We start from the raw sequence: 15374 nt of genomic DNA, 5'->3' as shown, positions 1-15374 counted from the left end.
ACTGATAGACTCTGTTCAAGTCTTATCAAACAAATCAATTCACACACTCATATCAACAACAGAGGGATGGCACACTCAAAACCAGGTTCCTCAGAGCCACATCTACTGAAAAACTACACTAGAGATAAATGTGTATTTTTAAACTTTAGCTGGTTTGCATTTTGAATCACATGATGAAGGTGACAAAGCCAAATACAGCATCTATTCATTATGCTAGCTAGGGAGTGGAGTTACTGTTTGACAAATTGTGCACACCTCTTAAACGAGTGAGTGAATTAGATGACGTTGCAATAATATCAGTTATTTGCTCAAAGCTAATGTTAGAAATGGTTATTCACCCAATGGACTTTTTATACTGGTGTACTGGTTCGATCACATCCTATGTTCATAAAATTCAAACTGGTGTTCCATCCAAAGAATTCATGTTTAGAGGCTCTCTTAACAACTTGTATTTAGGTCATATTTGGTAAGTTCAAGCCTTAACTGTGGAAGTTAACAATTAATTTCCCTTTTCCAGTTTTGCCGCACCCATCAACCACTCATTTGCAATACAGTGTTGTTAGTTGCACAACAGATTCTCTGGAGACTGCTGCACTTCCTCACTAAACTTCTAATTTATTTCATCTAACCTTGCTTAATAATCCATTATTAAAATGTATTAGCAGATTTGGAATCAATGTAATCCATATTGCAAGAATTAATGATTCTTCCCATTCCGAGGAAACGGTGAACAACATCCTCTTAACTGTCACTGTCCATTCATAAGCTCTGAATGAGTTACTCGTATAACAAATTTCCACTGTAGTAGTAGATATGGCAGCCATTGTGTTGCACTCATTTAATTTCAGAGTCTTCCCCAATGTATGTATTTATGTTGTGGGGTGAGGGGGCAAGCAGCTTAGAGAAAAAAAACACTGCATCAACAACAACAGTGTGCATTATTTCAGTGCTAATACCCTGTCCTGCTGATGTCCTTTATACACATCACAGATGGGCTCAGACAGGGGAGAGCAGCAATATTATGCCTCTGCCGAGATCTTCTGAATATATTACCAAATGATAGGGGGAGATGTCTCACTCCCTAACACACTCGTGTGCACGCACATTCGCATACACTTGGAAGTGCTGGGCCAAGAGCACTGCATATGCCCAAACATACAAGCATGGGCTTCATTAATGAATTGCCAGGAGAAGAGGGGAAAGGGATAGAGCGCAAGCACGTGTGTGTGTAATTGTGTGAGTGCATGTGGACTAAGCGGCCGGGGGAGAATTTCCTTCTTTAAGCTTTTCACTCCCACTGGGCTTAGCTCGACTGTATCAACCCTGATGTGGGCCTGCCTCTAACACATGGCGTCAGACACACACATGCTCCATAGCTCTCTATCCCAAACTCCACCCTCTACCAAGTGTTGAGGAAATTGTTTTTTGCAAGTTGGCTTCAATTCTGCAGAATAACTGACCAATTAACTGTAAATAATCATACTCATAGGCACGTTTATTAAATCGTTTTTTTCCCCCGAATAACCATCGTGGGTCAACACCAGTGTCTAAAGCGACATAAAAACAGCAGCTTGCCACTGCATCACATTTAACGATGACTTTTTGACTGAGCAAGAATAATAAAAGATAAAATATTTTTTTATTCAATCCTTCTTGGCAGGAGAAGGGCAGTAGTGGCAGTATTACGTTTGCGCTGCAGCTTTAATGGCTTCATCTGGAGCTGTAATCGCCACTTTTCACTTTATCAGTCCAACTGATTCTATCTGCACGAACAAATTTCACCACTTCTTTGCCTTCCAGTCATTGGATACTGCAAATGATATGGAGCGGACAGTTTACGGTAAAAACATATGCCTGGTTTCTGCAATACTCTCTACCATGGTTCATTTCCCAAGAAGCAAGCCCAGAGGTCAGCACTATCAGGACCCATGAGCAACAAAGGGTGCTAGTTAGGCATCCAACTCAGTGCCAGAGCCAAAGGCCGACTTAGTGGGGCAAGACTGTCCATTAGTCAAGACCCTGGAACACCCCAGGGATCTGAGGGTGATAAGGGTTAGAAAGAAGAATAAAAACACTATCAACCCAGACACATACACACATATATTCTCAAAGGCATACAGAGATCATATGAGGCCTTGTTTGACACTGCTGTCAGGGTGCAGTGAAGGGGAAAGACAAAACCCCGTGACACACTGACATCATACACTTACAAATACACAAATACATGCAGATACACAGTTCTGTTTATGGTAGACAAAGAGGTTTAAAATACTCTTTTCCATTTCTTATTTCATCTTAGTTTACTATACTGTTATAGTGGTGCAAAACATGTTAAAAGAAATAAAAGGATATTTATTTCATATTTTTCTGCATGTTGTCAAAGCTTGACAAAAACAACGGTCTTTGTCTCATCCCCCCCCCCCCCTTTTTTTTTTAGAAGACGGGTGTTAAAATTGGCTTGTGGAAATCCAATGGTCTGACAGAGGTGACGTATACCGTGTTCTATCTAAAGTGTCATCTTTTTCCTGTTGTCAAGTATCCCTTGACTGTTCACTGTCAAACCACGAGTCCACACAAACTCCCTGTGGAGTACTGCAGTGACATTTCTTTCAATGTCAACCTCCTGAAACTCTTCAGATATATGCCGATAAATTATTCCTGAAGAATATCGGAACAAAATATGAATATTGAGCCAAATTAATTTATTTCCCTATATCCATATTAAATCAATGTCACTTCCTTTAGAATATTGTCTTTGACACACATACACCAACCTCCTGGCGTTTCTGAACTCACTGGTAAGTGCTTTCTTCTTAAGAATATTCCAAACAGCTGAACCCTAATGTTTTTGCTATCTCCCTGATGGGTTTGTTTTGAGTTTTGACCCATGACGATGGCTTGCTTTACTGATAATGACCGCTATTTGGCTCTCATATTAAGAGTAAAGGGCAACAGATTATAAAGGCAAATGGAACACTTGAAGTTAACTTTACACTTTTTGTTTGCTCCTTGTAAAGGAATGAAGGAATAACATACACCTGGCCATGGAACAGCTGAGGAGCCAATTATTCCATCATTTTTAGGTCCATTTGAAGTCCTCAAAATCTGAGAAGAGGAGTGGTAGGAACCAAGTTTGACTGAGGTCGATTGGTTAGGCCTACCAATCCAGTAGCAGGTGAGTGGGAGCAGTCATAAGTCAGTCAGATTTCTGATCAGGGTGTCGTGAATGATTGTGCTGAATGCATCGCTGTAGTCGATGAAGATCATCTTGCCGTAACTCTTCGGTGTGGAGTGTAATGGCTACTGCTTCCTCTGTCAATCTATTTGCTCTGTCGGCAAACTGGTAAACTTTGCTCTCGAGCAGTAGGTTTTAACCACTATTTCGAACTGTTCATGGCTTCCCTGCAAAATGTCGAAGATCATGCATGCTCAAGAAAAACAACTCCAAAGCATGTTGCTGCAACCACCACACTTCACTGTAGGTATGATGTTCTTTTGGTGATGAGGTGTTTACACCAATCATAACCTTTTGGCATGATGGCCAAAATTTTCAACCTGACCAGACTCCAGACCATAACAAAACCACCCAAATAAGTCAATCACATAAACGACATAAACAATCACCCTTGTAACCCCTGTCCAGACTATTCTCTGAACTCAAAATAATGTATAATGGAACCTCTGTTTACAAACAACCGGGCTCACAAACAAATCAATTCACAAACTATCCTTCGCTTCGCAAGGTCACAGCATCCATGCTCAGTTGTGTTTTATCTTTGTTTTTGCTCCAAAGGTTGGCTCCAAAGAAAGGGAAAGGTGCAAGTGATAATGCAAAAAGGAAACGTAATTGCAATACTTTTTAGAAAAACAAATAAGGAAACAATAGCTAAACATGAGAATGGTGTTTGTGGTTCTTATCTTGTTATACAGTTTGGTTTGGCGAATAATACCATCTGTTGGGGGAGCAGCCTCCCCGCAGACCGCCCCTCCCCACCACCAGAGTTGGTGTGTGAGCGGGGATCCGGTGGCTCGGCGGGAAGCTCCCGCTCCACGTCTCAGGGCAGCGTGCTGTGCATTGGCTCTCTACCATTCTTAAAAACAAAGCAGCAATAAAGGGTTCATTTGTGTCTACATTTCTTTTTAACACAACCAATAAAACAAACTAAATATAACTTGTTTCAGCGGCTGGAATGGATGAATTCTATTTTCATTCATTTGAATATGGTCAATTCCTTCGGTTCACAAAGAACCTCGCACCGGATAACTACCGGACTGACATTGGGAAAGCCACCTAAAATAAACTAAGGGTAGTCTAGTCACTGTCACTTCAAGAGTCCACACCTCTCCTGCATTACATAATAGGTAAATATGGTGCGGCTGGGTGCCACTTAACAAGTAACATTGAGCCATTTGTAATAACAAATTCTGTTTACCCAGTATGGGTTATTTGAACAGTTTTTGTTTACTTTTCTAAACATTACAAGCCCATGTCGCATTTAAAAATGTCTTGCACAGCTTGGGAACTTGTTAAGCTGTTGGTGGCAGTACTAACTATAGAAGTTGAACCTGTGGTGACAAAGACCAATATTTTTAACATGGAGACCGGACAAAGAGAAGAGCTGTAGTTTTCAGCGCCTCAGGGATGAGGAACACAGAAGGATTATGGTTTGGAAATGACTGCCTAGACTTGCTCCTTTCATTTTGTACGACAAAGCACCAGATAACATTTCCTGGGTGAATAAACATCAGGTATGATATTTAAGTGTATGTTTTGTGGACACAACACTTTATTATTGCATTAAAACTTGCTGGCAACAATACGTAGTTTTACCTTTTTCTGAGCAGTTCGTGCATTTTTAAGCTGGTAAAGATGCTCGTGCTTTTTTCCCCCACTACAAGAACGAAGATGACATTTTCATCCGTAGCCATGATTGGTCAAAACGAAAGGTAGGTAGACGTACACAAGATGCCGCATCGTCCAATCAGCTCGACGTATTGGACAGAATGTCTCGCCTTTCCCGAGCAAATCACCGTGGAGCAGTCTCTCATATGAATTGTGGAGAACTCCACACAATATATCACAATATCAATCTGGCTGTTGTCAGGTTACTAATACGCATCAGAGACTGAGATTGCTTATCGCCTCACCGCCTAAAGTGAGAGTACAGAAAGTAGCAAAACATGTGACTGTAAGTTGTCGCATACCAATTTTTAATGTCATCCTCCGACCCCACTAGATTACTAGAAAGTGGGATTGAAATATTTTTTTTCTTTTTTTTAAAGATGCAACAACAGATATATTTGTAGTAGTACACAAAAAAAAAGTTGTCTGTATCGGTTTGGACAAGTAGCAAGTTACCAGTATCGGTGGGGGGGAAAAAAAATGTGCATATCTCTATTGTATACCTTATGTAGTTCTGATTTCTTCCATGCTAGCCGGACTGTTTAGCATCCAATTTCCCAAATAAACTGTTAATGCATTGTTTCCAGTTGTTTGGAATATTACACAAGTTCCTTCCATATGCTACAGTATCCTTCCAAACAGCAAATATTACAAGTTGAGCTAACCAGACAGCTGTGTGTTTACTGTATAAATGGTTGTCTGTTTCTACCAACCTAGGGAACTGTCCAAGGTCTCACGGTCCAGTCCAAATGAAATCTCTGGCCAAGTTACATGTTACACTGCATAAACTGCTCATAATTCCCTGCAAGTAAACTTTTAAAACTTACTCTATATAATATAAATATAATATAATATCCTCTCCCAGGTGTCAGTATCACCTGTAATGTACGTCTTCTGTTTTTCACAGAGTAACACAGACCACTGCACTCTCACCCACCAAGCCCCCGCCACTGAAGGTTGTTACAGAGTTGTGACCACCAATCACAAGATGTCAGGCAGTCAGTACAGATAAAGTACCTTGTCAGAGCAATACTGTGTTACGCCAAGGTCTAAGCCTCAGTGGACGTTTTGTCTTTTGCTTTCAAACTCCCATTGTACCATTGTAGATACTTCTAACCCTATTAGATATCTGGTAAGCAGACTTATCTGAACAGGTCCATGTCAAGAGAGAAAAAGCTGAACATATATTTTCTCTCAAAGAAATTAACTGATGCCAACTAATGAAATGATAAATCTGCAATGAACTGACCTAGCATGCGGCATTTGCTCATGTTAAAAATGTCGACAAAATACACATACATATGTACATTCTGTACTTCAATCGAGCCTCAGCAAACTGCGCATTTTAATTCAGTGAAGTCATAATCGGGTGAGCTCTCAACACAGAGACAAAAAAGTAGTGAAGTGCTTGTCAGTTGCGAAAGAAAGAGCCAGCATTGTTAACTTCTAAGGGCCCACAAATGATTGTCATTTATGAATTGTCTGAGACTAATAAACAATTTATTTCACTACACATGCACAATGATAAAGGCAGGAGGGATATTAATATTTACATACATAGATTATCTGAATGTAATTTTATAAATGTATGCTATTAAGGAAGGTGCCAGTATCACTAATGCAAGTATTGCTGCTTGACGATGGATGGACAGCGTGCATTGCAGAAAAGTCAGTCCCTCTGAAAGAATCATCTCCAAAAGCAGGACAGTTATTTTCCTACGAAACAAACCGGATCAACTGCTCAAAACTGAGTTACATACAAAAGTCCAGGTGATGCTGTTGTTTCACCCTTTTTGTTTTACGTATTATATGTTGTGTTTTAGAGTGATTCGGTGTTGTTCACTTTTAGATTAGCACAAAAAAATAAAAGATTACATTTTTAAAAGTTCAAGTGAAAATAGTCACTTAGTTAAAATTAAAGTATTTTAAATTTTAAAGAAAAATTCTATACTGTGATATATTGGTCTTTAAATGGGGCATATATACATACATATATATATACATATATATATATATATATATATATATACACATATAGATAGATAGATAGATAGATAGATTAGGGCTGTCAAAGTTAAAGCGTTAATAGATTAATCACAGACAAATGTCGCTTAATCACGTATTAACGCATATTAATCGCACTATTTTTTTTGACCGCACTTGAGCCTTGAACGCAACCGCGGATGGTTATATTGAAGGCTGCACTAGGTCACCTGTTGTTCCAAAATGAGCGGGATGACTCCAGTTGGTGTGCTCGGTGGTAAATATTGCTTTCAAAAACGCCCCGAGTGGAGTAATTTGCGTTTAATCGATTAATAATTGCTGAATTGCACCCAACTGATATGATGCTGTTATGTTTTGAGCAATACACGCATGCATGCAATTGCGTACATGCATTTAATCAATGTTTGCAAATGACATTCAGATAATAAAATGCGTTAATGTCAAAATATTACGGTATTTTGTATTTATTTCATATTACGCGAATACGCAAGTAATTTAGCTGATTAATCGTGATTAATCAAAATTAAAAAGTGTGATTAATCAGATTAAAAATTTTAATCGTTTGACAGCACTAATATATATATATTACTGTAGAAATTGAAGTTGTGCTGAGGAAGGTGTTTCAAAGCCTGTTTGGCATCGGAACAGATAAAGAAAATCACAGAAGGGGAAAAAGGAAAGATAACCTTGTTCTGAATAATGTCACTGTCGTGTGCTTTTTCTATAAAATAAAGGGAATAAATAAAGGAAGGGAAGAAAAAAATCTATTAAGCCATATTGTCAGCCACAGCTCAGCTTTTAAAGGAACGTTTTAATCATACTATTCTCTATTCTGAAGTGATAACTGTGCCTTCTAGAAGTCTCCCCACACTGTGGTAAGCTATAATTAACTTTCCTGTGTGTGCGCTACTTTGACTGCAAGTGCATGTTCAGTCTACAGATTCTTCCCCCCCTAAAACTTTGGGATGACATCTGAGGGGGAATGGACGAATTTCCATCTGTCTGCTTCATTTGAAAAAAAAAAAAAATACAAAAAAACCCTCTTGCGAATCCGATTCAAATATATTTTAAGCCACCTCTTCCTTCATTTTCCTTTTCACGTCCCCGTTGCTCTCTCTCTATAACCAAGTAGCATCTGCAGATGACCGAGACATCAAGAGACTTAGGAGCTCAGGGAGGAATAGGAGAGCAGGAGCGGAAAAGAAAAAGGGCAGCAAGCAAGAGAAAGAGGGAGCAAGTGCCTCTCACGTCAGGTTTCCCCAGCACACCCCAGAGTGCCAGCCAGCCTGCAGTCTGTTCTCCTTTGAGCTTTCTATTCTACTACAGAACAGAAAAAAATCAATTCATATTTCCATAATCCACACTCCTGTCTGTCTGCATGTCTTTGCCTCACCCCCTCCTTCCATCGCTCTCCATCTCCTCTCTCTCCCCTGGGGTAGACTAACCCCTCCACCCCGATCCTACGGCCTACAAATGTCATTACGCTGAGCAACAATAACGGCCGAAACAAAAGGAGGCCTTGCACTGAGCTCTGAGCCCCTCTGCAGAGACTGTTGGCTGCTGCTGCCATATGCTGGCCAACATGGGCCACAGAAAGAGACAGAGTCTGGCTACAGAGGACTCCAGCCTCAAACCCCACAAAGGAGGAAAAGAGCCTTAATCCTGGTAATGAGGCCAGTGAATACAGCCTTTATGTATACAGGGGAAAGGGCCAATCCCTCTATACACAGCACGCTAACTAGCCATCTTAAGGGCCATCTTATCCACACAAACGATCTGGTCGACAACAGAATGAAAGAAAAGTAAGGTTGTGGTGGTTGGAGGCTATGTAAAAAGAGATGTTGAAAAAGGGGATGAGGTCTGGACACATGTCAAGACTCAAAACTATCACACTGTGTTTCTGTCTTTCTTGATTTCAACTGCTTTTCTATTGGGAATAGAAGTGCTTGAACCCAGCATCATCAATAGGTGCATTAGACCTCCTGAACAAGTCTCATGTAAAAGTTGAGCCACTCTTTTTGCCTTCTGGTAAATTATAATGAAAATGCTAAATGATATATTTGATTGACATTCGTTCAGGTGCTAAGTCAAGAGGAGCATACCTTGAAGTAAGATTGTATTTTACAAATGAACTTTTGCCGTCACTGAGGCACAGGCTTCATGTTTCAAATTTGCATTCAGACTTTTGCACAAAGTTGGACTTCACATTTCAACTGGAATGCTACTGATGAATCAAAAATGCTGCTTAAAGTTCTGTAAAACAAAAAGGTTTGAATAAAAAGTAGCTGCAGTGTTGCATAAGTGAATGTTATGGGGTTAAATATTTGTTCTGCAGTTTGACTAAGATTATTAATTTAAGAAAAATGCACAATGCTCAACGGGCGAATGTGAGTCACCAACTGTCATATTTGTGATGGTCGGGGTTGGCCGCATCGCAAGGTGGGTCTAAAGCAGCGTGTTCAGTAAATTATAACAAATAATCTAGGTCCATCTATATCTGCCAGCAAATTATAGTGGCAGACAGAAATAAATAATATCTATTAGATATCAGTAAGCATATAATTGACTGATATTTGTGTGATAAATTTGTTTGGCGATGCGCCGTGAGAATTTTCAAATTAAGATATATGCCTTGGCTCAATAACGGTTGCAGGTCCCAGAGAAGCTGTGGAGGCCTGCATGGCTTAAGGCCTTAGTTGAGTTCATCTGCTTCCTACTCCTTTTCGGACTAGCAGTATGGTGTCTGAGATATTTATAATGACATTTTTTTTTCTGTATATTAGAAATTCAAAAGCTCAAAGTTATTTGGTCCTTGTAAGAAAGAAGAATTTGCCAAAAGGATGCTTTAATTTCCCATTTATTACAGAAGTGGATCTGGAAAGCTGGAGCGCAGTTAAATCTGTAAAGGATTGGTTACTGTGTTGGGAGATATTTTACCCACATATCGATATTCCAGTATGTCTTTAATGCTCCATTATAGCCCTTATTTTCAGTGATGTGATGCTTTAGCTGACAGTCATTTACTTTAAGATAAACTTCCCTTACCACTGCCACAAAAATGGGTCTTGCAGGTCTTGTTTTCCAGTTGTTGGACTACATCTTGCAATTATTTGACTAATTCTACCTGAAAGATGATTGCAGCAGAGGGCACAATCATGGCATCCACACCAATGGACAAGGACATCAACCCATCTGACAGCATAGTGTGCATGATGCAGAGATATTTTGTTTTACATAACAGGTTGTGATTGTTTCGATCAAGTTGGGTCTTCAATTTTGTTCTTTGATGGTGAAGCACACATGAAAATATACCCTCAATGCATGAAGTTTATTTGTGTTTTGTCTGTATTTATCTGAAAATGTATGAGGTGACGTTGATCTTATAACCCCATCTGGGTGCTATTATGTTGCTTTGTTGTCTATGTGTACATAAATAAATAAATAAACACATAAATAAATAAATAAAATGGTAAGACTGTGAGAATAAAAGTTCCTACAGAGACTGTGCATTTTTATAAGAGCAAAGAGCAGCCCTTTGATGGGAGATAATGAATCAAAGAGTCAAAATTAGGTAGGCAAAACCCTAACCCTAACCCCATAGATAGGCAAAGTTATGATTGCCTGTGCAATCGATATGGCATGATGTTTTCTCAGCAAATGCATTTGGCATAATATGTCAGACTCACCCATTTAGATGGGACGTTACTAACATTGGATGCTGAGTTGCAGAGTTCTAACACTGCAGGACACAACTCGTGCAGCTTTAGGGAAACAAACCACCAGATATCTACTTCAAAACAGCTACTTTAGGAATAGAATTAACCTAATAATGCTGTAGTCATGAAAAATGTAGCAGACATAGCAAAACAATGAAAGCGAGAAGCTGAAAAAGAAAATGTGCATTCCTGTCACGGTTGCATGATAATTAGTGATTCCTCGGTTATTGAAGAGCCGTTCACTGCTTTTCATTACCAGCAACAGAAATGCAATGAGACAGAGAGACATAGCAGGAAAGACAGAGAGGAGAGAAAGCACAAGCAGTGATGATGAGGACGAGGAGGAGGAGAGGGTTCCACAGGAAGGCAGGATGGGTTGAGAGCATTAGAAAAGGAAGAGAGATGAGATAGAGGAGTGAGACAGAGCAAGAGTGTGAGAGAGTGTGTGAGAGAGAATGTGAGAGAGTATGTGCGAGAGAGAGAGAGAGAGAGAGAGAGAGAGAGAGAGAGAGAGAGAGAGAGAGAGAGAGAGAGAGAGAGAGAGAGAGAGAGAGAGAGAGAGAGAGAGAGAATGAAAAAGCGAAGTGCGTTCCAACCTGGTCGGTGTAGTCCTGGGGGAAGCTCCACAGCACGGTTGGATCTAGAGGTAATTGACAGACAGCATTAATCAGCGGGTGAGAAACACACCGTCTTCGCTAGCTGCCTCAGAACACATACATATTAATGAGATGGGTGGGGGCAAGGGGTGGCTGCTGTGCACGCACACGCACGCACACACACACACACACACACACACACACACAACAGCAGAACATAGTGAAAGGGAGAATGTGTTGAGGCTGTATGAGCTGTAAATATGCAAATTCTCAGTATAGATACGATAGCTGATATGATACATCCAATTATCCACGTTTAAAAACGATTTAATTGATGATAAAATGGCACACTTCGACAAGCTGGAGGATTGTTGTATAATCATATATATTCTTTTATCTGTATTATTATTATTATTATTATTAGTAGTAGTAGTAGTAGTAGTAGTATTTTAAGAAAAGTCCTTAGCAATGATAAGTATTTGTGGATTAATTGTATTTTGGTCAATGGAAGTCATAGTGAGCTACTGAGCTGGATAAGTGAGGAGATGTCTGGCCACTGATCAGACAGAATTGGCTATTTGTTTGTCATTTGACATTCTTTTTAACGAGTTATAGAAACTGATATTTGATTAATGAAAAATGCACTAAAAGATCAAGTATTAATTATCTTGAATTAATCTGATGTATTAAAAGTGTTTTGAAGCCATCCACACTTAAAATGTAAAAATACAGCAAACACGAGCACATATGACAAAAAATTAATGCCTCAAATGAAGTCAATTCATTTTCAACAGCTTTCTGTGTTCATAATATCTGTATGCAATAAGCTTGCATCTTTCCGAACATAGCTAATTTGGCATCTAAACCAAAGCTCAAAAGATGTGAACTAAAGCCAATGCCCTAGAAAAGAGGCAGTTTCCCTGAACACAGGGGTTTCTGCTAAACATGCCTAGGCCACCATGTGACTTCCTCTCAAATAGTGGGGTGCGTGTGACCTCAGTCAACATGTCAACCCCGTACCAGAATTAAGTGTAATTCATCCACGACAGTAGGTGGCAGTGGCGCTCTCATTTTCAGAGAGTGCAGAAGGAGTATTAGCTCCTCTGCCAACAATTTTAAGAGACAAATCATACTATTTAGTCGCAGCAGAGAATTTTGGTGGGAGGGGGCCGCAAAATATTTTCTTCTTCCTGGGGGGCATAAGAAAAAAATTATCGAGAAGCATTGCTTTAGCACCAGCAGCCCAGACATGAAGAAACAAACTCGCGCTTGGCAATCTCCAAGCTGTGGGCCATAAATATACAGAGCTGGGAATAGTCGGTCCCTCAGGGAGCTCCTGTCAGTATTTGAGGCCGGCCCATTCCGTCCAAGTCGTAGGTGACAGCCAAACTGTGTCCAGAACAGACTTACAGGTACTACGTAATACGCAGGTGCAGCACACCTGACACAGCCAAATAAAGAAGAAATATAATGGTGTTGTATACTTTTTGGTCTCACAGACCGTATAAAATTGTCCTATATTGTTTTTATTTACTCAATCACCACACAGTATTTTTGTGTGTCTATTGTTTTTATTTGAATTTTTTTTGCTTTATTTGGTTGTGTGTGATGTAGAAATTACGTTCTCAGTGCCGATTGGCTGTTGCCGACGAGGGACGGACTGGGCCCACGTGGGCCGGCCTGAAATACTGACGGGAGCTCACTGACAGACCGACAATGGCCAGCTCTGAAAATATAGTCCCACTCCTATACACACCAGGTTGGTTTACCAATTTAAAAGTTCTGACCTTAAAAGAGATATTGACGTGTTTAAACTACTTTAAACATTCAAAAGCAGAGCAGGATGTTCCTTAACATTCTCATAGGAAATATTTGCTTCAGCAAAGAAGTTATAAAACAATAGTCAGTCCGTTGAGAGGCTTCATGGCTACTTGAATCTCAGTAAATGTCATTTGACAATATTTTCCACTTCTTTATTGCATTCATACAGACCCCACTTTTCTGCATAATTTCTAGTCCTCCTTATTGTTTCGCATGTTCTAACCTTCCTTTCTCCTGAAACCCCCACCCCCTTGCTCTCCTCGCATTATTCTCTCACTCTCTTACTGAGCGTGTAGAGGGCGCAAGAGGGGGCCTGAAGGGGGTTAAGGCTGGAAGTTGAAGGTTACAGGGGTGAAAAGGACCCCTGCTGCTCCGCCCGGGGACACAAATGTCACCATGACAGATCCTGGAACTGTTAATTCAACCTCCCCTCCTTACAAAGCACACACTCAAATTTGAATTGATTGCACCACTACATGTCACAATTCATGGTGTCTTGACTGAATAAATAAAAAGAGGGCCTCTATAATTAAGGAGGTACCATATTTTATCATGCACACATAAATATGGAACATATTTTAGTTGACGGGTATTGCAGAATGAATTTGTAAGTAATCTAAATAAAAATGTTATTTAGTGTTTAAAATCACAACTTCATGTACTGTTACAGGTTGCATATGGTTGTGATTTAATGTAGCAAGACTGCCAATAAGCCTGACAATAAACAGTTGAATATGTCTCAAACAGTGGAGTGAAACATCGAATGGAACAGCAACATCTTCAGGGTTTTTTTGTTTGTTTTTTTAATTAAACAACGCAACGTTTCGTGTTTGTCTGGTGGCGTGAAAAAGACAAGAGGCAGAAAATCCTAAAAGCCCATATCCCACTGAGCGGTAAAGGTTTGCTAGTGTTTGCAAAGATAGCGAATGTTGATTTTCATCAGGGTTCGTTCAAGGTCACAAACGGTTGCAAAGATGTTTGCCAGATGTACGCCAACAGTTTTAATGATTGGAAAGAGGTTTTCTTGTCACAAGGTAGTTCTTAACTTGATCAAAATTTCTTCTCCTTTCAAATGCACATTAAAAATATTACTAGAATTGCTTTTTTTCATCTTCGTAATTCATCTAAAATTCATCCTATTTTGTCTGATGGTGATGCAGAGATTATAATTCATGCGTTTGTTACGTCTCGCCTTGGCTACTGCACTGTATTACTCTCTGGTCTTCCCATGACCAGCCTTAAAAGTCTGCAGGTAGTTCAAAATGCAGCAGCTCGACTTTTGACGCAGACGAGAAAGTTCGATCATATTACCCCGATAATAAGCAACTTGCATTAGCTTCCGGTCCACCTGAGATGCGATTTTAAGGTCTTGTTACTTACATCTAAAATATTATATGGCTTGGCGCCTTCCTATCTCGTCAATTTAATAATACCATACGTTCCGACAAGAAACTTTGGTGATTCCAAGAGCTAAAAAGAAGTCCGCGGGTTCAAGAGCGTTTTCGATCCGTGCTCCAGTGCTCTGGAATGCCCTACCCTCGGAGGTAAGAGCTGCTACCTCTGTTGAAACGTTTAGATCAGGTCTTAAGACACATTTTTATATTCTTGCATTTGGCTGAATGTTGTGGGCCTGGTGACTGCCGCTTCTTTCTTTCCCTCCCTTCTCTGCGGCTTGGAGGGGTAATTAGGTGTCAGTGACCGTTTGGATGCTGTTTTACGGGTTCTACGCTGGTTGATCGTGATGAGATCCGGGGCGGACCATTACCTTGAAGTTGCTGCCATGGAGATAACTGCTCCGATCGTCCGGGCTGGATTTGGATGATGACCCACTTCCCTGACGACGTCTTCTTGCAGTGCTTTAACTTCCTCAATGGACTTTTGCACTATTATAGTACTAATGTTTAGTATCATAAACTATGTAAATTGTTGCCCATTCGGCAGCCATTGCAGCCTGGTCATCCTGGAAGGGGGATTGCCAAATCTGCGGCCCCTTCTCAAGGTTTCTTTTTTTTTCCCCCCCTGATGTTTTTTTTTTAAATTTATTTTTATTTATTTATTTATTTTCCCCTTTTGTGGTTTGATCAGGGGTGTCGTTGCTATTTGTCAGCTGTGGGCATATGGAGTCCTTTGAGACTTTTGTGTGATTAAGGGCTATATAAATAAATTTGACTTGACTTGACTTGACTTGGTGACAAGGAAAATTGTTTGCAACCATTAAAACTGATGGCGAATGTCTCTGTAATCGTTTGTGACCTTGAACGAACACTGACGGAAAAACAAAATTCGATACAAAAACACTAGCAAACCTTCACCTCTCAGTGAGATATGGGCTTA

The 15374-nt window shown here is 40.0% G+C and overlaps 1 protein-coding gene across 2 annotated transcripts in view; it reads right to left on the bottom strand.

The window, feature by feature from the left end:
• The window catches only part of dennd1b (DENN/MADD domain containing 1B), a 136633-nt gene that overhangs the window by 99329 nt on the left and 21930 nt on the right, over positions 1 to 15374 (bottom strand). For both annotated transcript variants that reach the window (XM_077534356.1, XM_077534357.1), the window contains exon 3: positions 11220 to 11263. In XM_077534356.1, coding sequence (XP_077390482.1) covers positions 11220 to 11263 — 44 coding nt within the window. The remainder of the gene's footprint in view (positions 1 to 11219; positions 11264 to 15374) is intronic.

The sequence above is a fragment of the Festucalex cinctus genome, chromosome 10 (genome assembly GCF_051991245.1).
Source record: "Festucalex cinctus isolate MCC-2025b chromosome 10, RoL_Fcin_1.0, whole genome shotgun sequence".
NCBI lineage: Eukaryota > Metazoa > Chordata > Actinopteri > Syngnathiformes > Syngnathidae > Festucalex > Festucalex cinctus.
This window is presented reverse-complemented; position numbering and strand designations above follow the sequence as displayed.